Below are 27,489 nucleotides of genomic sequence, written 5' to 3' on the forward strand. Positions count from 1 at the left end.
GAGTATTGATTTCTAGTTTCTACTGTATTTGCATAAGCCTATCCAACAATGGAACTCCAGTGACAGCATAGTGTCTAACATTGCACTTTCACCTGCCTCCAGTCTTATGTCTCACCATCCTGGGGGTTTTTGTTTGATTTGCTATGCATTGGTTTATATTTGATGGATGATATTAGGAACATGATGTTTTCACATACCAGCACCACGCTACTGTTCCCACTCAGCTGTGTCACTCTGTCTCACCTTGGACTCCTCTCAGTTTCACAACCTTCACATCACAGAACTGGATCTCTGTAGATGCTAGGTGACCAATGACAGCCTACTGCCTACAAATGGTTGCCAACAGGCAGCTTCTGTGTGACTAATGAAGAGATTTTATATATAATATATATTTATATATTTTTGCAGTTCCATTTGGCATAGCCTGACTTGTCCTGGATCAATGTTGAAATGTTATGGAGTTGGGATCAGGGGGCAGGTGTGCTGATCCTGGATGCTGGGAGGCAGAACACAGAATTAATGCAAAGCAGAACTCTGCCCAACTCAGCTGCGGACTTTTTACAGAACTGGCGGCAGAGTCACTCAGAAAGAGAAACAGCTCCACCTATGGGCGTGTCTGCAAATCACCATCCCAGTGATGCTAAGCTGAGAAAATAAAAGCGGTGACAAGACACAGCTAAGCAATGCTGCCATCTTCTGGGTGTGTATATATATATATATATATATATATATATATATATACACACACACACACACACATCATAATCATACTTTTTATCTATAGAATGCATGCAGTGCTGTACTCATTCTTTAAATTGGCTGGATTTGACTGAAAGCATATTGGAAGGAACTGGAAACATACATTCAAATGATTTTTTTGGGATCCATTTTAATGTCCAGTCAGTATAGTCTGAGTTTTTCTGCATTCTTGAGCTAATAATAAAAAGTGAACCTTGATTAATCAGCATATCAAAACCATGATAGACAGTGTTGTTCCTGGAGTGCAGGGCTATAGTCATAATAATTTTCTGGTTCCTTTCCCAATACTGAAATGCTAAGTGCCTTAAAGAGAAGGTCACATTCATTTATTTAGCCTAATAACTATTAGGTTACATAATTATGGCTTCAAAACAAAACCAAAACACATTTATCTCAGGCTCTCCAGCACCAGGGCTGGCTACCACTGCATTAGCCGCAGAAGTGGTGAAAATATGAAGTAAAGTTATCGCAGCCCTTCCCTGCTGGCTTCGGCAGCTGATGATGTATAGCAGGGTGTTCGTGGCTGGTGGTTGTAAATGTTCGCAGAGATGGACAAGATGAAACCTCTGAGCGATAGCAACTGAAAGCGTGACAAGATGATCGCAGATCTTTACTCTGTGCAATCTGTCACTGTTGCTTCTCTTCCCGCCCTAGCTCTCGCCCAGTCACTGTAAATCTCCATAATGAGCCATTAGGACTGACATTTTGTCTCCCATAACTCTCCACAACATTTGAAAAGGAGGGAACGACTGTCTAGAGTTATGACATTAGAGAACCATCTACCATATTAATGACAGCATTGTCATCCGTGATCTGCACACTGCTATCATCACATTACTGATTATGATCATGAGCATTCACGTGACTTGTAAGGTTGATGTTGTACTGACTACATAAATATAAATGTTTGGAATTTTCACTTTACTTGTATAATAACTGCCACAAATTGTTCAGATCATTTTACACTGTATTATGGACTCAGTTTTACAGATCTACTGTGGTTTGTGGAGGTAGAGGGTTAAAAAAGGGTAGCATTTCATTCACAGTTGGATGTTAGTTTTCAATCTGTGTCTGATTAGCTGTGCAAAGCAAAACTCTTCACTAATGAACAGTTTTTAAAAACTGTTCATAACAAATAGCATTGGTTAATAATATAATATAATATTATATTATGCAACATTACATAATAACTTTATATTATAAAATTTGATTCCCGGTCAGTCTAACTTGGAATTCATATAAACATACATATACAGTATATGTAATATATTCTTTTCCTTAAACAGTTATGGAAGTGCACCTTTCTCTTTTTGTGATGTTTATCCCCTGAGAGGACCGACGTCTTCCAGGAGTAAAAATTCTTTGCCACTGGCTTATTGATTTTGAAAGTGTAATTTTATAGACCTACATGTTGCCCCAGATGCAAACGCAACACCAACGCAGAAAAATACTCACATGATGGCTGAAACAATGATTTCTGCCACTGGCTGAAAAAAAAAAGCTTCAGGTTTTCAATGCAGCGTTGATGTAACGTGCAAAACTGACAGCTCTGTTGCTTTTTGTAACCAGACAGTGGCACAAAGTAATAACATGGAGGGCATTGCTGTTATTGCCTTTTACCTTTTTTCAGGTCTGTCATTTGGGACTATCAGTCACAAAGCTGTGAAAAGGTGCGCTCTGACTCATTCGGTATTGCAGAGACCACAAGCGTGTCCAACCATTTGTCTGCTGCGCGCATTGAGCATTTTTACCCAGTCAATCACACAAATGGATTGATTTAATGTTTTGATGAGATTTGTTGAGATGCTGCCTAATGTGTGCTGATTGGATCCATCTGCCTTTCTGTCTGTCTGCCTGTCCAGCCCTGTCCATTAATCTCTCTGTCTCTTTGTTTGTATTAGCAGTGGAGATGCTAGTAACGTTTTATGGTTTGAGTGGTTTGAGTTTATGGTTTTGAGTGACAGTGAGCAGATCCTAGAAAGGAGATTACGATTTCTTACTATCAACACTAGATGGTGGCAGAGTTCTGTGGACCAACCAATGCTGAAAAGACCTTCAGAAAGACAAACAGTTGTTATTTATCATCTGTTGAAGTTATTGCAAGAGAAAACATTTATAACATGACAAACAAGAATGGTAGATGATATTTTGGATTTGAAATTTTAACATCATGTTCAAGGGGTCAAAGGTCAAAATATTTTTTGCAAAAAATAATTGATTCAGACTACATTCACAGGGTGCATCAAGAAAACAAAATAGTTGTATTTTTATGAACACATATGTTACAGACATATTCATAATTATTTTTCCCATGTTTATTGGCCATAAAAAATAAAAAAATATCTGAAAAGCAGGATTGTTGTTACAATTTTGGTTGCATTCTCACACTGGTCTCACTGGTACCCATTAGGACAATTACTAGACAGGTTCAACGCCCTCTGAAATATTCACAAGAGTTTCCCAAACAAGCAGTACCCCATAACAATATGACATTCTGGAAGAGAGAGAATGTGTTTTCCCGTGTTTTCAGTATGTGAACCTCACAGTTCATTGAGGTCCATTCACTCTGAATGGCATTACCTCACTATTAGTTTGCCCATACTTTCATTGCATAACAAAACCTAACTACACTGGATTTCCTGGGTTCACCTTTGTTATAAATAGGTCTTCCAGGTCTATAGGACCTGGGAACTCTATCTGGCTCCAGAGGTGGTTCCAAATCAGTAAATTCCCAGGTCTGCTACAGAGTAAAAGGGGATCTCAAGATTCATTATTTGCATGTGCGCACTCATTGCTTTCAGACCCATGTTTTTCTGTCATGAAGGATGTCAGAAAAGCTGTCCTTCTGTGTAGATACTGTCCCTGACCTCAAGTTCAGATTCCTGTCTTGAAATCTCTTACTATTCCATTCAGTTAAATAAACCAATTCTTCTCAAACTCGAGACTTCAAGATTGCATCATATTTTAACTGACATCGATACTAATATAAAGAAAATGTGTCTGCAATGTCTGTTAAAAAAAAAGTACTAAGCTACTGCATTTTTCTCAGTCATACAATTGCACGTTTTACAATGCAGAATTATGCAACAGAAATGTCTGCATAACTGTTTCATTTTATGACTCCTATGGCGTGTCACTGCAGCAGTGTATGCTATAGGCAATCATCTAATAACTCAGCGTTCCATAAGTTCTTAGAGTGCAAACATTGAGTGTATCGAGCTATCTATCGAGCTGGCAAAGCAATTTAGCCGGAAAGTGCTTGAGTATTTTGCTAAAATTGATAACTTTGTCTAGAAGGAAAGAAAAAGGATGAAGAGGAAGAGGGAGGAGGACAGGCAGCAGGCAAGGCCTTTGACTGTAACCGCCTTGAAAAAAGGGAATATGTCCTCCCTAAAATTACTGAACTGAACTCTGTTATCAATATCTTCAGACGTTTCGCTTATTCATTGTCTTTAATGCGCCCCAACAAGCACCCCTCTCTCAAAGTCACTGAGATCTCTTCCTCTAGCCATGATATAATTAAGCTGGCTTGAAAAAGCCAGTTTACTGTTCTTCCTATTCCTTCTTATTCCATCATATTTTCTGTATGTAACACTACCTACAGCTTTTCAGACACACTTACAAAACTTGACCAATGTCGTCAGCTAATATGGGATTGCATTGTTTGTTCTTTTTGTGTCAATAGTCGATACATAAAATATTTTTAGATATTGTAAGATATTTATAATTTTATGCTGAAAAGCTTCTTATTAACTAACATGGATAGAATGTTCAGAACATTGTAACACCTGCAGCTGATGTCACAAGGGGCCTGCAACAACTAAAGATACAGACTGTCTCTCGAGCAAAGCCTGTAACTACTAGCTACTACCATGTTAGTCTTTTTCAAGCCAACTTTTATTCCTCAAACTTTCTTTTCTAGTTAATATTTGATCACTTTTTTTCCTCTAAATTGCATCAATTGGCATGTAATGTCTTTTTGCATCTGGTGCATTAAGGTATCTGTGGTTGCACCAATTTTGGCACAGGGCTAGCACACTCTTAAAATTGAAACTGAAATGCTACACATTAAAATGCAACCATGGTCTGTGTACAACATGTAGATATCTACAAATTGGGTATATAGAAATTACAATATTAGCATTTCAAGTATATCATATCATATGATGTCATATCATATGTTGACTTTGGTGCAATGCAGAGAGGCATTTGCATCAGGGTCTAGATAATCTGAAGTTGTAAATCAGTAAAAGCATTTCAAAGCTCATGAAGAGCTTTTCAATATAGGTAACTTCTGTGATAAAGGTGGGAAAAAAAAAACTACTTACATTTTAAATTTAAAGTGAAGTTACCCTTGAACGATAAATACATGATGCTGAAACTCGTAATTGCATCTTCAGAAAGGCACTTGTACTAAGCCATACAGCCAAGGTTTGAACCCCAGTGATGTAATCTATCCACAACGTCTGGGAGCCCACAATGTCAGCACAATGGCTTCCCTCTCTCAGACACAAGTGTGGGTCAGCCGGGGTCATTTCATTGCACCACTCTGGTCACCCGGTAACTCATTCAAACATCTATGAGCTGCACAGACAGTGTATGTGTATGTCCTCCAAAATGTCAGCTTTCTGGTTAATGTGGAACTTGTAGTGTAGACAACAGTCAGTCGGCTGTTTGTGTATTGAAGGACTGCATTCGCTACGCGCTGTACCCAGAGGGTGTTGCAGTGGAACGAGCCCAATGTATACTTGGCGATAATAGAAAGTTGAGTGAAAAAGGGAGAAATACGGGGGGAAAAAATCATCTTGAATCCATGGGACATATGTATCAATATTTGTGTACAACTTGCCGTAGGACCATGAGTACGCACAATCTCACGATTTGTGTACGGAGGTTTTTCGTCAGAGTTATCAAACACCACGTACGCCTGACTGTCTTCATAAATCTGATCGGAAATCAAATCATCGTGAGATTATATGCACATGAACGCACTTAACGTCCACTCCCACGATTGTTCTTATATGGACCGAGACACGCCTTTAATTCGTCGAATTAGCATACTAAAGATCCCAGGTAAATCTGAGATAAATGCAGAGATTGATGTTGAGGATCAATGGTAGGACGTAAGAAAAGAAATTATTCGGACACGGAGATAGAGGTGATGGTTGATGAGGTGGAGAGGAGAAAAAATGTCTTTTTTGGAGGCCAGACAAGCGGCATTTCAGATCGACGGAAAAATGCGGAGTGGCTCAAAGTGGTGACTGCTATGAATGCACTTTCACCAGAGGTGCGTACGGTGGAGGAGAAGAAAAAGAAGTCGGATTTTAAACCTGAGTGTCTTCGCACCATTTAGGGAATCGGAGCACTCTGAACGTAGGTCTACAAGACGCAAAATAATAGAATTTATGAACGATTCTAACCACTGGGAGATGACTGCTAAAATCAACAAAATAATAGCCAACAGCGTCAGGGTCATTAAGTAAAAAAAAAAGATGATCGGATTGTTTTGCCTGTTTTTCTGCTCATGCCGTGCCATGCAGCTCTCTCTCTCTGTTGTTAGTGCTATTTTTCTATAGGGTACATAAAAATTTAACGGGGGGGGGGGGGGGGGGGGGCTCTTGCCCCCTTGCCCCCTCGCCCCCTCGTGACGCCGGGTGCGGACACACTGGTCCTGTGTGCGCTTATTCGTTACTGCTGTGAAATAAATGTATTACTTCATTTTGAAACAATAGTCTTGTGTTGTTGTTATTTAGCCTTTCAGAGGCTATTGCATGGTTAAATCAATGAATTTCATTAAACCTACCACCAGGCCAATTTTAGGTGGTGACCTGGCAATCTGCCCCAAATATTCGTATTTCATATTATGGCCATGACGTACAAACACATGGAAAAGGTAAGGAAGGGAATTGTTCGCATCTAGTCAAAACGCCACTATATTGCCACCCACAGGATTTTAAAAAATGCAGAAATAGGCAATAGCAGGATGATAATCTACTGTTTTACTATATAAAAAGATTTTCCCCCTCGCCATTTTTCATCACTTCATCCTGGCGCCGGGACCTGGCACGATAACACTCATCAATGATTGACACAAGACCCGTTTACTTGCATCACCGTTAGTTCCTCTTGATGTCGCTAATCTGCAAATTACAAATTTTATGCGTACGCCACCTCGAGACCATGCGCAGAGGTACGCATGTTTTCCTGGGAAGTATCTTTTCATAAATACAGTTTAAACCATTCTATTCTATTGTATTCTATTCTATTCTATTCTATTCTATTTATGTGTGGAAAAGTGCTCAGCACGATTTTAGTGCGTACGCACCGTTGATACGTGTGGCCCCATGAATGTTATATCATCACAGCGAATAGGCCCACCTCATTTTTTACAGTGGTTGTTATACCAATATTCTGAAGACCACATGGCGACAAAAGAAAATGCTTAAGGGCCCACTAATGATGTTGTGTCATACAGTTTTTCACTGAGAAAGCTTGAGAAAGCATTAATCTTCACGTTTCCACATGCCAAAAAGCTACTGTGTGGGCAAAAAAACTAACTGGATAGAAAATTCCAACTAGTGTCACCTGAGCATAGCTTATAATTGCTGGTGTTTTTTCATGAAGCCTTTCATTTTCAACCCCTGCGAGCATTAACACCACCTCCCATGCTTGAGTGTAGAAAGGAGACTACACAGATTGTATTCTGTTGACTGTGTCCTGTTAGCTAATTCTGTTGACCAAATGAATTTTAAGATTGCTCTACATCACAGAAACCTTAAGACGCTGAAAATAATGAATTATTACTTACCTGCACTCTTCTTTCCCATCACGTTGCTGTCCACATACAGGAAATGTTTTAGTCACCTGTTTCCAGTGACTGGTATCATGTTTACTTAGAATTTGCAGTGTCTCATTTAAACCAGTGTGTAAAATACACATCCTAGGGATTGTATTATTCTCCCTTCTTTTTACACATAAAGTTTAATGTTGTCATACTTTTCTGTGTTCTGCTTCTTGATATTCTTCAGCAAGTACTGCCATTCTTTTGAACAAAACTGTTAATGAGGATTTTAGTTCTTAGTTCTGTAATTGACATTAATGTCTACTTGGGCCTTTTTAAGCCCAGTGTAGCCAGTTGCACAAGCTGCTTGTATCACTCAGAGATATGCCCTTTCTGGCTCATCACAACACTGTTAAAAAAAGAGTCCAGTGTTCTGAAACTCCCAAACATTACTTTTTGACTGTAATAAAGGGTTCCAGTTATAGTTTCTTTCAAGACAAAATTTGTGAACTCAAAATGTTATATATGAAACTCCAGTTTTGGTGCATGTGGTCAAAGTTGTAGCTGTCAATATAAATTCCAATGGAACTCTGGAATATACTCATGTCGCAGTATGCATAGCCAGGAAATACCTGTCATGTTGTTAAATGGCTTTTAAACTTTATTTGATGTCCCACTGTCTGGGGGTGTTCTAAGAGGGATCGGTACTCTTTATTGAATTTTCAGTGTCTAATATTTTTGTTTTATGATCCCTCCACGAAGAACCTCAGAGTTAGTGCTGAAACATCATTTGTAAATTCTCTGCACAATAATTATGTTCAAATATGTATATATATATAAGAACCCCCCCCTGAAGTATGGAGGAAACAGCTGCAGTGTTTCTCACAAAAATTGCACACTGGAAAAATATTCATTTCCAAGAATCTGTTATGAATACGCAGTTCATTAAATGTTCCACTGTATCTCTTTTTACGAGAGGGAAACATTTTGAAACCAGAGTGCACAATGCTGTAATGACACTCAGGGCTCTAACATGCATGTTGCAAAATCAGTTTCAAGTAGTGAAAATTAAAATCACAAAGTGTTCGGAAGTTCAGAAGTGTTTCAGAACCCCTAAACTAGTAGCAGTATAGGTGCCACCAATTTAAGGGTTACTAAACAATCTATTCTTTTAACAGTGTGTGCTGAGTGGTAATTTGCACCGTAGTTTGTTTTACAGGGTAGTCAATCATTTAACACTTTTTTATGGTGTCTGATGACTCAATGGTCTATATATTTTCTTAGCTGTTAATTCTGAACTATTAGAATAGGCAATTCCATATTACAATAATAATTCTAATAAATAGCTTACTTCATTTGTGTTGTTATTATACAGTTGGAGTTTTTGATGTTCGCATCAGAACAGTTTATCAGGACAGTATATTTTCAAGTTAATTCCCACAGGCCCTGTTCTCCTTGCAAGCAAAGTGTAGATATTTTAATTGGAGGTCCTCCCCAGTTATCATTACCATGCATAAAAAAAGCCATGTCCATGTTCTTTTCTGTCAGGTTATGGCTGACAATGGTGTAGAAACTCTTCCTGCCTAAGACAGTGAGGGCATTGAAGTGAAATGTCTTCAATTAAAATAAAAAATGTTCAAAGTGCTCTCTGCAAATAAACAAAAAGATGCCAGTTTTGTGTTTGTACCTCTGTATTTTGAATCAAAAAACTTTGCAACAGTCAAATACTCTGCATGAAGTGTGATAGTCCATCCTTTATAGTAAATTCCATGAACATGCAACAAATGTAAAATTGATCAGTGTTGGTCTTAGGACAGTTGGTTTTGCTGTGGCACTGGTCACTGAGGCAGGACACCAGTGCTCTCCAAACATTGAACACTGACATTGTTGTCATGGAAACAAAGAGGTTATTGGCCAGGTAAGCAGGGAAATAAGCACAGTCAGGAGGTCAAATCCCTGTAAGGATCCTGCTTCTCTTTAATTACAGTACAAAATTATTTTTACCAAAATGTACCTTTGGTCATAATTTTTTTATAAAATGTACTTACACATGCATATGGTATATGCACAGATAATAGCACTTTAAGGTTGACATCCATTATAAGCCATCAAAAATATTTCCTTAGCAGCTCACAAATGTGTTAATAAGCAAGTAATACCACATGTACATAATTTATGTACCGTGAAGATACTTTGAAGATCCAAACTGGAGTGCTCCACACAGCTATGTGTAGAATGCAAACATCTACACTCACTCTCTGAAACTCCTTTAACTTTTATAAGGAACCAAGAATTTTCCAAGAGTGCCGTTTTCAGATTGGAGTTGGACGCAGCAGCGGAGCGATGGAGCCATCAGTCCGGTAAAAACACTTAGTCAGGACGTTCCACTGGTCGGAAGAGAGATCTGACAACCACTGTGGCTCCTTAGCATCACCGCACCAACCCTGATGCTGAGGTGGCTAAATCTCCAAGCCACAACGATGGATCAGCCTGTTGACATCCCTGCCTGGAGGTCTCTGACTGATTATTAGGAGATTTAAATCCAGCATGGTTCTGGGATGACTTATATTATCTCATGGAAAGGATAAAGAAATAAATGAGTGCTCTGTGCAAAATACAGAGGGGAAATATGGCAGGCTGATGAGTTCAGGAGTTTCAATGATTTTCCCTTCTAATGAAAAATGCAGCGGGAGACACTGATGCTTGATGTACAAGTTTGTGCTGACCACGATGGAAGATTCACCACGATTCACAAGTCTCTTGAAAGTGTTGATTGTTCATGCGGGTGATTAATATATTTCCGATTTGACCAAAGATCTTACCTACAGCCTGCTTATGAGGCTGTCATGGCGAGATGTACAGAACATTGTAAATATTGCAAGTGCACAGATATAAGATATAAGAAGAGAGCAAAGGAACACATCAGTAATAATGCAACATATCATATTTCAGACACAACAAAGAAGTTACTCCATTTTGACTATTTGTTGTATGTATCATTGGATATCTTTTAAGTTACAAGCCATCACTTTTGGAATTTTTGAAGGTACAACACCAGGGTGAACTGTTGAATATGCAGGTGATTTAACAGCAGAGTCCAAAGCACCAACAGGGGGAGCTACACTACAAATGCACTCAATACTTATATACAAAGAAAAAAAAGCAACCTATTGTATTAAATTGTGGGGGAAAACAGCTGAACAGTTTCAGTTACAGTATGTGACAGTCATCACAGTTAAAGCTTCCAAGGGTTTTAATACCCCTGATGTCCTTCTCATCCTGGTTTTTCTTTAAGCTACTGCACAATTGTAGGTTGATCCAGTGCAGCTTTATTAAGGAGACACTGTGAGAGTGAGACTGCTCTCGGTCTTATTGAAACAGAGGGTGTGACAGTTGTGCACTGTTTCCAATAGAAAATAAACTGCCTGTGGAGAAATATATATATATATATATATATATATGTGTGTGTGTGTGTGTGTGTGTGTGTCTCATCATTGTTTTGCTGCTCTGGGGAGACTGGCACAATTGCAAAGCACATTTGTGTACCTATCTCTGAGTACTCACATACATGCACGCATGCACACACACACACACACACATACACTCACACACACACCATGCACACCGCAGTAAAAAAGAAAGACACCACGTGCAACGAATAACAATGAAAGAATCAGAGTGGAAGACCGCATGCTCCCAACCAGGAACAGGAACAAACACCCGACATATGCACTCAAACGGAGAGAAGGAGGCGCAAAGCAAACAGCACACGCACAAACAGTGCACAGGCACACAGTTGCTAACAGATGGCCCAATCTCTGCCTCCCCCTTTTACGTCCGGGTGTGGTCACCACAGTGTCCAGCGCTGGGGTGTCCAACAAGGAAGTGATAACCCTTTCCGATCAGCCTAAAGCCCATATATTCATCCTCACTTTTACAAAGGTGGGGCACCAGCAGCCTCTATATTTTTCTAACCTCACTAGCAATGGGCAAATTCAGCAGGCATTAATTTGATATTTTGATGTCGGCCTCTTATGTACTGTCATTTTGCAGATGAGCTCGCTCCGAATCCTTTGGTGGACACCCGTCCACTAACCACCAGCGGCAGTACAATGCAGTAATGTGATGAGCAGACCCCTGTTTTATTACCTCTTGAATGGCTATTAATACTATTTCCCTAGCAGTCCATCTTTTCATCACTGTCATTTAAAGACTAAATCACTGCAGTTTAAAGTCTTATATTGTGATTTAGCTGTGTGATCTGGGAGAGGGTGTTGGTGAAACGGTAAAAAAAAAAAAAAAAACTCCACAGTACTAGAGCTCTGACCTGCCACAGTGGGCTTCGTGAGGTGCTGTCAGTGCTGTCACTGATTCCTCTGTGTATTCAGCCCAAGTCTAAGAGTGCATTGTACTTCCTGATGAGTATTGTACAACAGTGCTGAGAATTTACCCAAAACAGCTTTCCCTGTTGTTTTTTTATGTTTAAAGTTGGCATCCTGAAAGACCCGTTGTGGTTTTCCTGCCAGAGATGGTGTTTAGAATTACAGTTGGAATGCATGTGTTTAGGAATGCGTTGTATCCTCACACAAAGCTAAAAACAGTCCCTTTGCCTCTTTATGGTTTGAAAAAAGACACTGTGTTATGAAATTATGCTGGAAATGAGTTGTTTATAAACTAGTTCACCAGATTATATAACACAATAAGACACTTAACTGGAACCGTACCTGTTTTTACTGTAATTTTTCATCAGAACAACACAGTACATTTAATTGCTTGACATCCAGTGTGTTTACAGAACCCAATGCCACTGCAAATACAATCAAGCGGACCCCTAGGTCTAAACAGAATTGCTGTAGTGGATGGATTGTGGCATTAACTCAAAAATGAAATTCTATCAAAGGAAATTCACACCATATGCATTCAAATAATATTAGCCATTACAGCTGCACAAACACCCTGACCTACTTAGTTTCACCTGACACCCGTGTGCATGAAGGTGTGTATAGTAGTAACGGTGGAATGGCATTAATGCTTGTATTATTGCTCAACAAAACCAGAGGCAAGAGAGGACTTGTCCTTCTCCTCCGAGGTTTGAATGAATTACGTCCAAGGGGGGACAATGGGAGACTAGCTGGCAAAAGGGAACCACATTAGCAGTGACCTTATTGAGAGAGAGAACAAGGCTCTTCTTGTCAGCAGATCAGGTCTTTTAAGTTCTGTGTGAGGGAAAACTGGCCTCTTTCTGCTGGGACACAGTCAGTGAGACAGCTCTAGCTCAAAAACACAGACCTCCTCACATTCACTTCTTACACTTGTATGAGCCAGGACACGAAAGTGTCCCATCAAAGCCGTGCGTGGTTTAAACGTTAGTTAAACATGCTATTCGACAGGCCAACATTTTGCAAACAGGATCTGGGCGATTTGCTGTGACATATTCCGGGGTTAATTTTACGGGTTAACACAGTGCCATGTGTTTATATTTTTACATTTATCATGTATGTAGAATATAGATATTTTATGAATTCAATCACTTTTGAAAAAGAAGTGCTGTACAGGCACGTTTACGCCACCAGACAAGCGTTTGCTTTGCATCAACACAGAATGCGTTTCCATAATTTCTTGTTGTTGTTGTTGAAGTGATTTCCTTCTTGCTCACAGCAGTGGTCAACATAATAATTTCATCTATGCAGTTTTACATTGCGCAGCAACAATGTCGATTTACTTGCTGGACAATAATTCATCACAGCGTATTAAAATAAAGACAACTGTTACAAGAAGGATCGTAATTAAATGAAAATAATGACGCAAAGAAATTTAAAAAGAAGAGCAAGCACCCTCTAGCGTTCAACAACTGAGCTATGCTTCTCATTCTGTGTCAGTGGTGAAGCCCCGCCTATGATCGTCTCGAATGCCTCGGCTCTCGGGGTTGTGATGTGTTGTTCCACCGAGAGGGAGAGAAACTGAGTTGGACAGAGGGGAGGGAGTGTGTGTGAGCGAGCGAGCACCAGCGCCAGACAGTCAGCTTGAGCTGCTACCCGGGAGAGGCGATGATGGCGGCGGCTGTGGAAAGAGGAGGGGTTCGGGCCGCCTTCCTGAACCCAGGCAGCGGCGGCGGTGGCGGTGGACCAGCTCCGGCAACGGTCCCGGCTGCACCGGGAGCTGGAGCTGGAGTCGCTGGCTTAGGTTCGGGAGGCTCTGGTCCGATGCCTGTCCCTATGAACCTTTTTGCAACCTGGGAAATAGACCGCTCCTCTCCAAGCTGTGTTCCAAGGTACTGTGCGAACATCCAGTTATATTAATCTTTGTACTGGCTAGATACGTGCATTTTTCTTTTGTTTTCAAATTAATGGTCTGAATGGTGGCTATCCCAAATCACTGTGAGAAAATTGAAATGTGCATTTGAAACGCATCGTGCATCGTTGTGTTGCGAGCGAGCGACAATGTAACAGGGGATGTGTTGGTGAGTTTAGCACAAGGGTTCTGTGTCACATCCGTAATCCGCCTGTCATTTGACTTGTTTGTCCTCAGATACAATCGTAGACTCTAAGAGATTCCTCTTTGCCGAGATGCCGGCGTGTAAATCACAGCTCGTTCATATATATATAATTTTGTCTGTCGTCGACCACATGCAAGTAAGACAGTTAAACACTTCGCGTGTACTGTTTGTTCACCGAACTTACTCAAGTGACGATACAATACGGACTCTTCTTCTCGCTCTTGTTCTAATACTCACACACCCTCTCGCCGTATTGAAAAGAAGCTGTTACCGTTAACTTTGGTTTTCTACCCGAGCCTGAGGTATTCTATGCCGCAGTTATTAACCTACCTAATTGTCTCTGTGTTTGTTTGTATTACTGCGTAGAATGCTTGTGATAAAACCCGTTGTGGTGTTTTATAAAACGCTGGTAATCAGCCAGCCATTGCGAAATAGCCTAAATGCTGTTTGCCACTCTCCCCAATTTAAAACGTGACAGTAAGCCTATATATGTCGTTTTTGATTTCTATACACACGGATGGACATTTTTTTTTTCATCAAAAAGGAAGATTTTTGCTTTTAAATTAAGGCGAGTGTTCTGCGGACAACATTCTCGTGTTCTGGTGTATTTTTTTCAGTATCTGAAACTGTGGTTTGCGTGGCAAAGGCTCCAAAGTGGATGTGGATTATCTTGTGGATAACCTGCTTTTCCGGAGCCACACTGTGTGGCCCACACACATTTGTAAACTCCATCCATATTCTGTATGCAGAATTCTTCGGTGATCCAAAGGTTACATATGTCAGGGATGGCACCATATAGCTACATGAAACGTTTGTTTGAATGCTGCCTGTCCGTGAACTATCTGTCGGAATTCTTTATGTAACTTAATCTTTTGGTCTAATAACCCACAAAGCATTGGATTGGATTAAAGCAAAAGATGAAATGTGAGTTAATCGGGTCTTAGGCAATGCTGTGTAAATATTTTCTGCAAACTTTTCTATGCGCTCTATCAGTGTTTAGGCTATTAATACAACCGACTATGGTTTGACTGAGGCAGAAATTGAACTGGAAAAGATCACTACCGCTGACTTGTCAGTGTCAAATGTGTTAATTTCTTTTCATTTCATTGATTAGGGCAAAAGATTGTGCGGTGAAGTGACTGTGACTGACATGTAATTTGAGTATTATTTTATGTCATGTGTTTTCAGTACAACATTTGCCTATTATATGCATGAAAGCCCTGGGGAACAGCTTCTCATCTATCTTGTACTGTAGGTTTATTAGCAGCTTCTGGTAAAAACACTGTCATTTCGTATGGAAATTCAACATTAAACCACATTTTGAACTCTGCATGTTTCAACCTGAAATGTGCTTTTTTAAATACTTCTTTATGGGCATTTAAAAGTCCCCATGTAACTTGTTCAGTTTATTATTATTATTATTATTATTAGTAGTAGTAGTAGTATTACATATCATTACCAAATTGTAACAGTTGCATTTTCTTTGGTGGAAGGTTCCTCTGGGCAACTATTGTGTTGGGTCACATGATAGGATTTTTTATGTTGGTTTTTTTTTTTGTAGAGAAGAACTTAGACTACGGGCATGCGGGGAACAATGTGAAAAATGATTGGGTATTGTGTTGAGTAACGTGTGAGTCTACTATTCAGCAGTGCCTTTTTTGGCAGTTGAATTGATAGTCCCACAGTAGTGTTTCAGCAGTGTCTTTCCTCGTGTACCCTTTGCAGTGAAACATGTTAACTGTGTCTGGTGTAGTCTGGGGCCCATGACATCACATGCATAAACCTTCACATTCTTTGCAATTTAGAATTACCATTCCTCTCTTTTTATCTGAGATTGGTTATTTACTCTGGACCTCTTATTCTGTCCATAATAGGCTTCATAATGCAGAACAGATTATGATGTTCTGCAATGCATGTTGTCTGTATCCAAATCATTATATCCTTTTTCTTCTTCCTATCATCATTATTGTATTATCACTCTTTGTATTAAACTGTTTGTGCATGAATGTTGGTTGGTTACAGCATATGCTTTATTTTAGTGATACACATTTAGAGACCTCTAAAGCAACCACACTTCAAATTCAGTTTAGTTTTGGAAGAACTAAGCAACTTTGGCATTTCCAAAGATGCACCCTTGGGTTAGGGATGGTTAACTGTGCCCAAGAGCTACAACCAGAGATTGCCGTGACAAGGTGGTTAGACAGAATAGTATTCCCAAAAGTGGAATTGTGCTTGAACCTCACTCAAGTTACGCCCATTAGCAATACTTTACATTAGCTGCTATACATGGCATTGATAGATGACAGACATACACTATATGGCCAAAAGTATGTGGACTCCCCTCCTAATTATTGAGTAAATTTAAGCACATAGCCATGAAATCTCCATAGACAAACGTTGGAAGTAGAATGGGTCATACTGGAGAGCTCAGTGACTTTAAACGTGGCACTGTCTTAGGATGCCATCTTTGCTACAAATCAGTTCGTGACATTTCTGCCCTGCCAGATCTGCCCCGATCAACTGCAAGCGCTATTATTGTAAAGTGGAAGCGTCTAGGAGCAACAAGAGTTCAGACACAAAGCAGTAGACCACGCAAACTTACAGAGCAGGGCCGCCAAGTGCTGAAGCACGTAGCAGGTAAAAACTGCCTATCCTCTGTTGAATCACTCACTACAGAGTTCCAAACTGTCTCTGGCTGCAACATCAGCACAAGAACTGTGCGTCAGGAGCTTCATGAAATGGGTTTCCATGGCCAAGCAGCTGCACACAAGCCCAACATCACTATGCGCAATGCCAAGCGACGGCTGGAGTGGTGCAAAGCACACCACCGCTGGACTCTGGAGCAGTGGAAATGCGTTCTCTGTAGTGTTGAAACACGCTTCACTATCTGGCAGTCTGATGGACGAAGCTGGGTTTGGCAGATGCCAGGAGAGCGTTACCTACTGGAATGCACAGTGCCTACTGTAAAGTTTGGTGGAGAAGGGATAATGGTCTGGGGCTGTTTTTCAGGGTTTGGGCTCATATAGGTGTGATGGTGAGGTGTCCACATACTTTTGGCCATATAGTGTATTATAAGGCTTTATGGATGTCATTAACTGAGACATCTAATAATTAATCCAGATAATATCTATCTCTCTCCCCATGTTCAAGAAGTAAAGGTTTAAACCACATGCACAATTGTCACCTTAATCATACATCAGTAACACACTTAGTACCTTGATGTAAGAATGTTGTTATGAGGAATGTTTATTAATTGGTCAACATGTCATTTTTTTACTTTGCTACAGTTTTTATTTTAAATTTAATTAAGTTCTTGTAATCAACTTAAGGTGGAAGAAAAAGACATTCACGTGGGCTTGCAGCCTCCCAAAATGGGCAATGTATATAAATATTTTATGAAAGAATCAATATAGGGTGAGTAAAACTTGTTCTTGTGATTGTTTTCTTTGCCTTTCTGTCACTTCTAAAAGGCCGCACCCACTTGTCCACTGTACATGCTCACGATTCATACAAGCAAATAATAATTGCATTGAAAAACCTTTTAATATTGTAAAATGTTAAATGACTACAAGATGTCAACCATAAAATAAGTGAATAAGATAAATTGACAATAAAAAATGATTTCCACATATTAAAAAAACAGGATTATGGAAATGCTGCAACACAAACACGTAGCATGAAATATACCAATATTTCATTTGTGAACTTGTCAAAATAATAATCAGTGAACTTGTGATAGCGATGCTCACAATGGTCTTCACTTCCCTATCGCACCTTTAGCTCAGCCAGCGGATTGGATGATCCTCAAACTGGTGTTACTACATTAAAACTGAAAGGAACTAAAGTTAGATCATGACAGTTTAATGGTGGTGGAGGAATACTGACCATCACCAGCATCCACTGCTTGCCACGCCAGGTGTGTATTCCGATACGCCATCGGCGTGCCATAGAATCGTATGTGTTCTAATTGTGATTTCGGAGGAGGCGAGCTGGTGCTTTTAACATGCAGGGGGGGGTGAAGCGCAGGCCCGGCACACTGCTGGCACCTGAGCGAGTTTCACCACGGGAGCTCCGGGCGCGGCGAGGCATTCATCATCGGTGGCCCAGATGTGCCTTCCCGTTGTGGGTAATGAATGTTGGAGGGGGGGGTGCTTCCTGAGCTCTAGCTAGGGGTCTCCCCGGGGGCCCCCCGCCAGAGCAGTCTGCGCTGCGGAGGCGGAGGAGCGGCCTCATGACAGCAGCCTGAAGCAGCTGTGACTGTGAGCTGAGCCGCGGCCCTGCCTGCAAGTCAGAATTGTGGGCTCAGGCTACAGCGTGCAGCTCCGTGGCTGGTTTGTAAAGTTAATTGTTGTGTGGATATTGTCACATGAAATGAAGAACTGTTATAAATGCGTTGGCATGCCCACCCCCGACCCAAACCTCCCTCTAGTCTTAGTGACAGGCCTGTACTGATAGCTGTTTCTGTCTCTGCTCGCTTCCCGAGGGGACCTTCCGTCAACTGGTTATGTAATTTTCCATTAGCAGTCACCTCCACGTTTTCATGAGACGTGAACCACTTTAATCTAAGTTGTTGAAAATGTTTCTGAACTCTCCACAGTGACTGTTCTCCAGGATATAGCTTAGAACAGAGGCAGACTGCTGGCTTCTTCATCATGAAAGTGTGATGCAGAAGGAGATGACTTTTAAAACAACCAGGAATAGCCTAAGCCATGCTGCACTGATTAACTCAGCGCTTGAATTGGTTATAAAGGCAATGCAATATCTATTATTCATGCGGCTTTATTGGAATTTAATTGGTGTGGGAGTTTGTATAGCCCATTATTTGTGATGGAGAGCTGTGCCCAGTGTGAATTGCTTGAAGAGAGTGCTGTATGGTAGGTAGCTTAGTGCTACCAGAGAGGAACCCCCACTGCTAAGTGTGCCCATTAGCTGCAGCATCTAAAGGCTGGCACACAGGCAGGGTGTAGGGAAATGTCACCTCACTCCAAGCAAACTAATGACACCCATCTCGGCTTTCATTTTGTCCTTTTTTTTTTTTACTGTGCATCTCACATCAATTTATGCGCAGATGACTCAAGTGTAATTAATAGCGACCAGAGCTGTAGAGCTGTGAAATGGTGAATCCATCTTGATGGATTGTGGAAGTGCTGAAGACATGACAAGCACGGTGTGTCTGGGTGGAGAGGGTCCAGCTGCTTGTCCTGTGGCCAGCCTGTGCCAGGCGGCTTTCATTTTCATAAGTTAGAATGGGAGAAGCGCAGCTCAAAAGACAATGTGAAGACCGGGAATAATGGTTTCTTCTCTAGAGGATGCAGGCCTCTCTTGTTGTTATCTCTGGGAAATGCATGCTGAGTAAACAGCGCAGGACAGTCAGCTGAGACTGCTGCATAAATGGCACACGGCACCTCACGTTCCATCTCAAAGCTGCAGTCCTCGTTTCGGCCGAGGGCCTGAATGCCTGGAACAGTGCAAACCCGCGAGCTGTTTGTGAAAGAAATGACAATGACACGCCTTTATCGCCGAGCGCAGATTCGGAGGAACTCGAGAAATTGCTATTCGGTACCCGTTGGTGCTCATTCTGCTCAAGTCTACGTCCTCGTTTCATTTTGTCTCATTTATTGTTGTCCTAATTTGAGGAAATTCCCTGCATAGCTGGCAGGCATAGGTATGAGCCAGGCCAGCGTTTTGCAGTAGTTCTAAGCGGGCGTAGCTATGAGCTGCAGCATCTCAGCCAAGCTTGCGCTGCGCCAGTCAGTTCAGTCAGAGGTCTTGATATCTTCATCGGGTGCTTTCACTCATCCTGTGCGTTTAATGGCGTGTCAGAAATCATTTCAAATTAATTAAGATGGCGTGTACTTATGGACCCCAGCGGCACGGCTTTACCCCGCAGCCCTGCTGCCCATAACCGGGCCTGGGAATCAGTAAATGGCAATTTCCGCTGTCACCCCTGTGTCTGTCTTATGCGTATTTGCTTGTGAGGAGTAAATTCTATCATTCTGGCGACTAACCCCCCTGCCCCCTGCTGCTAACCCAGTTTTTTTATCACTAGTTTTGAAGAGGTTATGCTGAATGCAATTCATGTCAAATCTCCTTTTATGAATGCAAAAGCCTGTTCGAGTATTTTTGTTTTTAATGCAGTTTCTCTGTTAAGTCGGCTATGACCCGTTTTGCTCTGAAGGTTTCTGTGGTTGTACAGGATAATGAAAAGAGACTCTGAGGGGAATATTTGTGTGTTCTGTACAGGCATTCTCTCTCTCTCTCTCTCTCTCTCTCTCTCTCTCAATCTCTATCTATCTCTATCTCCTCTGTACACATCTCTGGGATTTGATGTGGGGATCGCGGTTTCCTGAACAGTGCGGCGGGTCCTTCTAGTGAAACAGCTGAAAGTCCTCCCAGAGTTTTATGGCTCTTTGGGAAGCACAAAAGGCCTGCTATTGCTCAGCATCTGTTCCCTGCATTTGTGGAGAAAATGCAAGAAATGTGAACTGGCTTAAGAAATCACAAAAAAGCTGCCCTGGAGACATGCAGAACAAGCCGTGTTTTTGTTTTGGGCTCGCATTACATAAAGGAGGAATCAAAGAGGTTTTTTAGAGGTGAAATGTGGCATCTGGGGATAATTTAGCTTGACATTCAGCAAAACTCAATGGGCCAAGGCCCAGATACTTTTTTATTGTAGTTGATGTTGAATTTAGACGCTGCATCTCCAGCATCTTGAGCACTTGAGGACACTTTCCACACTGGTTTTATCATTTTTGAGTCATTGCCTCTGCCAGGCTGTGCTAAAATATCTGATATACCCTTTTCATTGGTTTATCAATTTTCAGGCCTGCAAAATCCCGCAGAGTTTGCTTACAGCTAATGAACCAAGTTTTTTGATAGTGTATACTCTTCCAAGAAGATGTTTTACATAAAAATGTCTGCAAGAGCTTGCATGCACCAATCAAGATTTTGCCCTCCGTAGCAAAGTGATGCTATGATTTGTCACTTATCATGCATGATAGTTCCACCCATAATGGGGTTCATGAAAGCTCGCTTTCCCATCTCTACCAGGTCTCAGAGGCAGCTCCTCTCTCTGCCATTGTTCCAGTTTCTTTTCCATGGCCTTTCCCCACATGCCCTCAGGATCACAGATTTGCAAAACCTGTTGATATCTCTCATCTCCACTGTGAAATAGGGGACTTCCTCTCTGTATCTGAGGAAGTTGAGGCCGGATTTCTGCTGTAGTTTGAACTGGCCACACAGATCACATGCCCTGAGCCTGGGATGTCAGGCCCTGATTCTGCGGTGCTCGGTCAGTGAGTTGTTTCCATTGATAGACTTACTAGTGGAGTGTACAGCCAGCACTGAGTATTGAACCATGTCCCCATCTGTGTAGACAAAGGCTCTTCCTCACAGGTCAGCTACATTGGCAGTAAACCTCAGTCACACACTCCCCTTTCAGCTGGGTGGGTTTACCTTGGGACTTGGCAAAAGTAGCCGTCGTTAGCAAGTTATCAGTTGTATTATTTTATAAGTAAAAAATTGCTCATGCTACAGAGGAACCAAGGATGCTAAAGACTATGTTGAAAATGACCCTGAGGCACAATGACAGTCAATCCCAAGAGGTGTATATGAAGACAGGTGGCACAGGTCCAGGCTGTAGCCTGACGATTTTCACACCCAGAGCGGCTGGCAGCAGGGTGAAATGCAAGGAGAGAGGAGGTGGGTGAAGTGACACTGCTGTCAGTAGCACAGTTGTTTTTGCATTGCGCTGGTATGTTCATGCCTGTTTTTAACTGTGCCAGGACTAAGGGCAAAGGGTAGTGTGGGGAAATAGCAATAAAGTGCGAGAAGCAGCTTCTGTGGGAGACAGAAGACCTTTCAATGGCATCTCATTGGTTGAGGTGGAATGTGGGCATTGGCACAAAGAAGAAATACAGCAGTTGATTGGCCCATTTTGACTGGGATCCAATTAAGAAATCACATTTTAAAAGTGGACTCAAGATTGGTCCAGTGTAATGGCAAAATATCTGGGATATTATTTTCAAGAACATTTTTACTTCTTCCAAAACAAGCACATTTTTCCTTTGTCAGGAGCTGAAATTAACAACAGAACAAAAAAAAAAAAAAACAGCCAAGCCTTATCAGCCCCAGAGTGATCACACCTCATTTTCTCTGGTATATAGAGTGCAAATCTTTGTGGTTTACTGCTGTGATATGTGTGATATGCTTGAGACGTTCAGCTCGATGGATTTTTGCAGATGCTGGAGGAATCTCACGATCCCAAACTGTAACCACATGATCCCCCTCTGGCTGTGAGTGGGATGAACACCGGGGCCTGAAAGTGGGGCCAAAGGGTGTCAGCTGAACTTCAGAGCAATGCCAGGAGGAAGTGAGTACCTCCGAACCATCTGATCAGAAGAGAGCGCTGTATGCCAGATTGGGGATTAGCCATGCGTGAAGCCCTGGCACATTTTGAAGCGGGGCCTTTTTGTGCAGCTGGTTCCCTGAGAACATGTGGTTGTCGTCTGAATGCAGGCTGTGTAAGCAGTTGCTCGCTGTGGTTTGAGGGAAGGCCATTCCTTCAGACACCATAGATACTCACACTGTTGCTACGCATATTCATTCAAGCGTCTTTATGAGCAACCTGCTTGTTTTGCAACCATGATGTTTGTTTCCATTTCCTTCCTTTTGTCATCACAGGACAGTAAAACATTTCTCCTTGACTCTTTCGCTAGAATCTCAAACCATTTAGTCCACATTACCTTGTGTCATAGAGTGTCAGTTTATGCCAGTCAGTTAAACAGTTTATGTAACTTTGAAACTTCCTATTTCCTCCTCTCTCAGAGAACAAAGCATGAACATGTCCTTGCTTTTAATGATAACAACACAAACTGGTGAATGCAGAGCCCTTGCTGCCAAAGAGGCCAAATTGTTTATACTGTATGTAATTTAGGGTGTATGTACTGTGAGTGTTGCAGATTGTAAGAGGATGTCTTGAGTTGACTGCGCAGCCCCCCCCCCACCCACCCAGTCTGTAGTGAGATCTCACTGACTGAACCCCTGGGAGGCAATGGTACAGGGGAGCATAAGTGTAGCCCCTCTGACAGGGAACAGCACTTTCATTTCAGTGCTCTGTCTGTCTTAGCTCTCTGTCAGACGGGACGTTCATAAGCCTCCTCCAACGTTGTACCAGTCTCACCCCTCTGTCCCTCCAGCATCACCCACCCACAAATGGAAAAATAACACTCGACAATTAGGGCAGCATGAATTGTTTCATTACCCAATTGGAGCTGTAATTGTGCTGACAAGGGGCTGATTTTGTGTTGCAAGGTTCCTGGGTTTTGCAACACGATGTGAGTGGTCGGCCCTTGGTAAAGGGGACGATCACGTCATCCGGCTCGTTACCAATGAGGAGGCTCACTTCCTCTCCAGTTACTCTCAAAGCGAACGGCAGGACACTAATTGCATCTCTTTGGAAAGCAAAGTTGGACTGACTGGGAGGTGGGAATTTTTCAGTTCAGATGGGCAGCCTTTCTTCTCAACGTTGAACTCAGAAAAGGGCCAAGTAAGAAGGGACACTTTTGAGAAGCTGCGAAATACCGCGGGTCATCTGTTTCCATTGTGACATGCTGCGCAGTGTGATAATTACTGTAGTGACACAATCACTTTTGATCTGTTTTAAAGCTATAGATGGGGATAGGTGAGGGATATTTAATGAGAACATTCTCAGATTCTCCGACTTGTGATACCGTGGTTTACCTGCTCAGGATTAGATTCCTGCCGCACAGCATTTTTGGAAACTGCAGTTTTTTTTATGAGGGCTAACATGGAAAATGATGTTCATAGAACTTGGTTTTGGCCCTATAAGCTTCTATGAAAAGCAATGCACCAAAATGTTATGAAATACCTTTTTCAGTGTCCTCCCATGTACATTGTACCAGTTAGAGGGTTTGCGGATTTGTTTGTGTTCTGCGTCAGAGTTTCCCTGATCCTGATGTAAACCCTCTATTCCTGATACAAATTCTGCGAATGTATAGAAAATGTCAAGGTTATTATTAATTTGGAGTCTGTTTTCACAAAGCGGCCGTGTAATCCCTCAGAGCAAGGCCCCGGATTTCACGCGGTGAGTTATTTTGGTTCGATGTTGACTTGGTCACACAGCGCAAACCGCAGTGTGCCTCCCCCAGAGCTTGTGGATTAGGGGTTTATGTTTTCCTGTTTGCCAATTGCTGGACCTCGTCTGTCCTCCCAGCATTCAAAGTGTAGCTTTTGACCCCCCCCCCCCCTCCTGATCCAGCCAGCTGAAAAATCGAGACCATTGCTGCAGCTCTGGGTTAATGTTTTGAGCCGGTGCTTTTTGCTTTCTCCAGAGTGAATAGTTGCTTATGATGCACTGAAAATGTTGCTGAATTGTCAAAGTGAGCTTGGAGCGATAAATTTGTAAAAGTTCCCCCTCTCAGAAAACAAAACAGCCCACTGCCTGCTGGAAAGCGTTGCCTTTTTTTCCCATTTCTGCAGCGATTTATGAATTTGTTGAGCTGTGACTTTACACGACTGTCTATAGTGTTTCAGAGACGAGATTAGGTGCAGGGGTACTGTTACCCCCAGCTTCAACCTCTGAACTTCTTGCTGGCTTTGTTGATAAAGATAAGTCTCTTGGGGTCACAGATGGCTACTTTTCATTCCAGTGCTAAGTACTGGAGGAAAGGAGCCACAGTGTGGCTGTGGATGTATGCCTTTGAGGACCCCTATGGAAAGCAAACTCCAGGATTTTCTGCAAGCCATTTCTATGTTTACTTAAGGTTTCACACTATTGTCAGTGCTTCTTTATGTGTTTGTCTATGCGCTGGTCTTTCACAACAGGACCAAGAAAACAAGCCAAAACACAATGATGATTGTTGCACAGTATGAATGGGGCCACTTTTATATGACAGCCGAAAAAAGGAGAGGCTGTCCTGAACCCTGAATATGTCAAATTACAAAGGCCCGCTGTGTTTTTGGTCGCTTTTTTGGAGCGGGTCAGGAACTCACACAGGAGAGCGAAAGCAGTTCGATTTTCAGCTTTCACAGCCTCTGTTGTCAGGAGTCGGACACGCGCCATCGCTCCCCCCAGATCTCTGCGTCAGCCGGTGTGGAGACGGGTCCCCGCTTTCATCTCCTACCGCAAGCCAGAGAGCTCTGCTGTGATCTGACATTCCTGAGATGAAGAAGAAAGAAGAAATAAATCTCAGCAAAAGCACTTCAGAGATGAGTTGCAGAAGTGGCGCACCATGTCTCCCAGCGTCTCAGCGTTTTTTTTTTTAAGAAGCCCAGTGCTCCAGCCGGCCCTCGTTCCCTATGTTAGGCGTTGAAAGCGGCAGCAGTCAGGTTTTGCGGGGCGTTGGCTGGCCATTCACCAGGGTTCAAGCTCTGCTGCTTGCACTTAAATACCACAGCTGGACAACGAGAGGCGTGCCAACTGTGTCCGTCAGGCACCACCTGGGCCCCTGCAGCAGTTTCTGCTGTGCTTTTTCAGCTGACCTGCCTGACAAGGTACAGTGTTGGTAGGGGAAAAGTTGGCAGTGGATGATGAGGGATGAGGGGGGACACAGTACTGCAGGGCCTTTCTCTGGAAGTAGCTGTCTAAAATTACCATATATTGACAGCAGTCTTGCCAGCCCCCCTGCCTGGATGTTCAGTCCCCATGTCCGTATTGTGGTTGGTACCCACTAACAGAGCAGCGCGGGTCAGCCAGACCAGTGGAGGTCCCCTGCCTTCCGGCACTGTTGCTCCGTATGTCACAAGTGCCGCTGGCTCACAGACAGCCTTGTCCGTGTGACACGCACAGCAGTCTGCGTCCGTCGCGCTGTCCGGGCCGGCACCTGCTCACCTTGACCAGCAGAGCCACACGCATCAATCCATATGCGGCGCGCCTAATTGAATTCGCTCTGCAGCTGGGTAGAGGTGTCGCATCATCAATCCCAGCCTGTTGTGAAGTCGGGAAAATGGCAGTTAATCACAGCGGGAAGGCCATCCGTTCCTCGGGGAGAGACGCGTCCTGTTGAATGCATTAGTTAGGAGGCTGTCAGTCCAAAGTCATTATTTTAGTCCAGAAGCGGGGAAGTGATGCTTTCAGCCCCTGGCCCGCTGGCCGCTGTAGTCCGTGGACAAAGCCTTCGGTTGTCATGAAGCGTTCACATGCACCCCTTGTCCAGTGTCCCCCTGGCCCGAAGCCCTGACCCTGAGGCAGGACTGTGACCAGCCCTCCAGCTAACAAGAGGGCCATTCATACGCAGCCTTGCGTCTGGTGTCCCAGCATGCTCAGTACAGGCGGCGCTGTCATCTTGCCTCATGGTATGAATGTCTGGAAGACGCAGATGGGACTGTGGAAGGTTGCAAACTGTTCACGACCAACCTTGGGCTTTTAATTTTTTTCCTTTTTAATCTGAATCCTATTGGGCTGCCAGCAAACTGCCAGTCATGGGCCCTTTTTTTCTCTTTGTCCTTTCAAGTGAACTCTGTTCATTCTATTGAACTCTATTGTCCCGCTTGCTGCCAGCGTCTCTGTTTTCTGATGAGTCATTTCCTGCCTTCAGGTAAGGAGGGTGAATCAGGACCTACAGCACTGCATGAGTGTAGCGTAACTCACACTGAGTGCACACGCCGGTCATTGCTGCTGAAACTGTTGCTTAAACCAGAGAGATATTTTACCACGTAGAGGCCAAAGTTGGTTTGGTTGGTTTTATTTTTGGCAATATTTACCCCATGTATAACTAGGTCTTCCGGATGTGCCAAACATGCTGTTCATGAACTAAGTTAAAATCACTGTAATGTAACGTAACATTTATGCCTGCAGTTTGTGCAGCTTTCAAGGAGAGGGTTGTATCAGGGTAGATTTTCCTTTCTTGTGGGGACCTGGAACAATGGATGTGCCCGCCAGTAGGAAAACATGCTTACTTTACCTGGAATAAAGCAGTATTCCCCCTTAAACAAAGCCAGATTCCAAGACACTTAACTGAGATATTATTTGGCCCTAGAGGAAAAGTGCCAGTATTAACATGAGTAGTGCATTTCTCTACCGTAAGTATCCCGATCGTTTCAGTGATATGATTGCTCAGTTTGCTCTCAGTGCATGTGTTCCTCCATTACAGCTCTTTACACATTGTATCTCTGGAGGACCAGCATTATTGCATGAGGTTAGCAGTCATTTCATGCAAACATCTGCAGCATTTAAACAGGCCGGCCCGGTGGTGGTCGGCGGCACTTCCGAGAGCACAGCACAGACTGCTCTGATCGCTCCAGAACATTAAGCCCAGTATGATTTCTTTTAAAAGGGGCTCATATTTATGCATTTGAATGCATCTGTTTTGAATTCCATCCCCCCGCTCTGACTTAATTAACTGTTTTATTTAAATCTGGATGTTTAGGGGCCCATTTAGATAACAGTAATGAATAACAGAGGCTGTTTGATCTCACCAAATGAAATGCAAAA

General features: G+C 42.5%; 1 protein-coding gene across 2 annotated transcripts in view; it reads left to right on the forward strand.

Moving 5' to 3' along the window:
- Positions 1-13,460: 13,460 nt before the first annotated feature.
- The window catches only part of si:ch211-126j24.1 (phosphofurin acidic cluster sorting protein 2), a 78,275-nt gene continuing 64,246 nt past the window's right edge, over positions 13,461-27,489 (forward strand). For both annotated transcript variants that reach the window (XM_036532400.1, XM_036532408.1), the window contains exon 1: positions 13,461-13,811. In XM_036532400.1, coding sequence (XP_036388293.1) covers positions 13,588-13,811 — 224 coding nt within the window. In that variant the 5' untranslated portion in view covers positions 13,461-13,587. The remainder of the gene's footprint in view (positions 13,812-27,489) is intronic.

This window comes from Megalops cyprinoides, chromosome 1 (genome assembly GCF_013368585.1).
Source record: "Megalops cyprinoides isolate fMegCyp1 chromosome 1, fMegCyp1.pri, whole genome shotgun sequence".
Lineage (NCBI taxonomy): Eukaryota > Metazoa > Chordata > Actinopteri > Elopiformes > Megalopidae > Megalops > Megalops cyprinoides.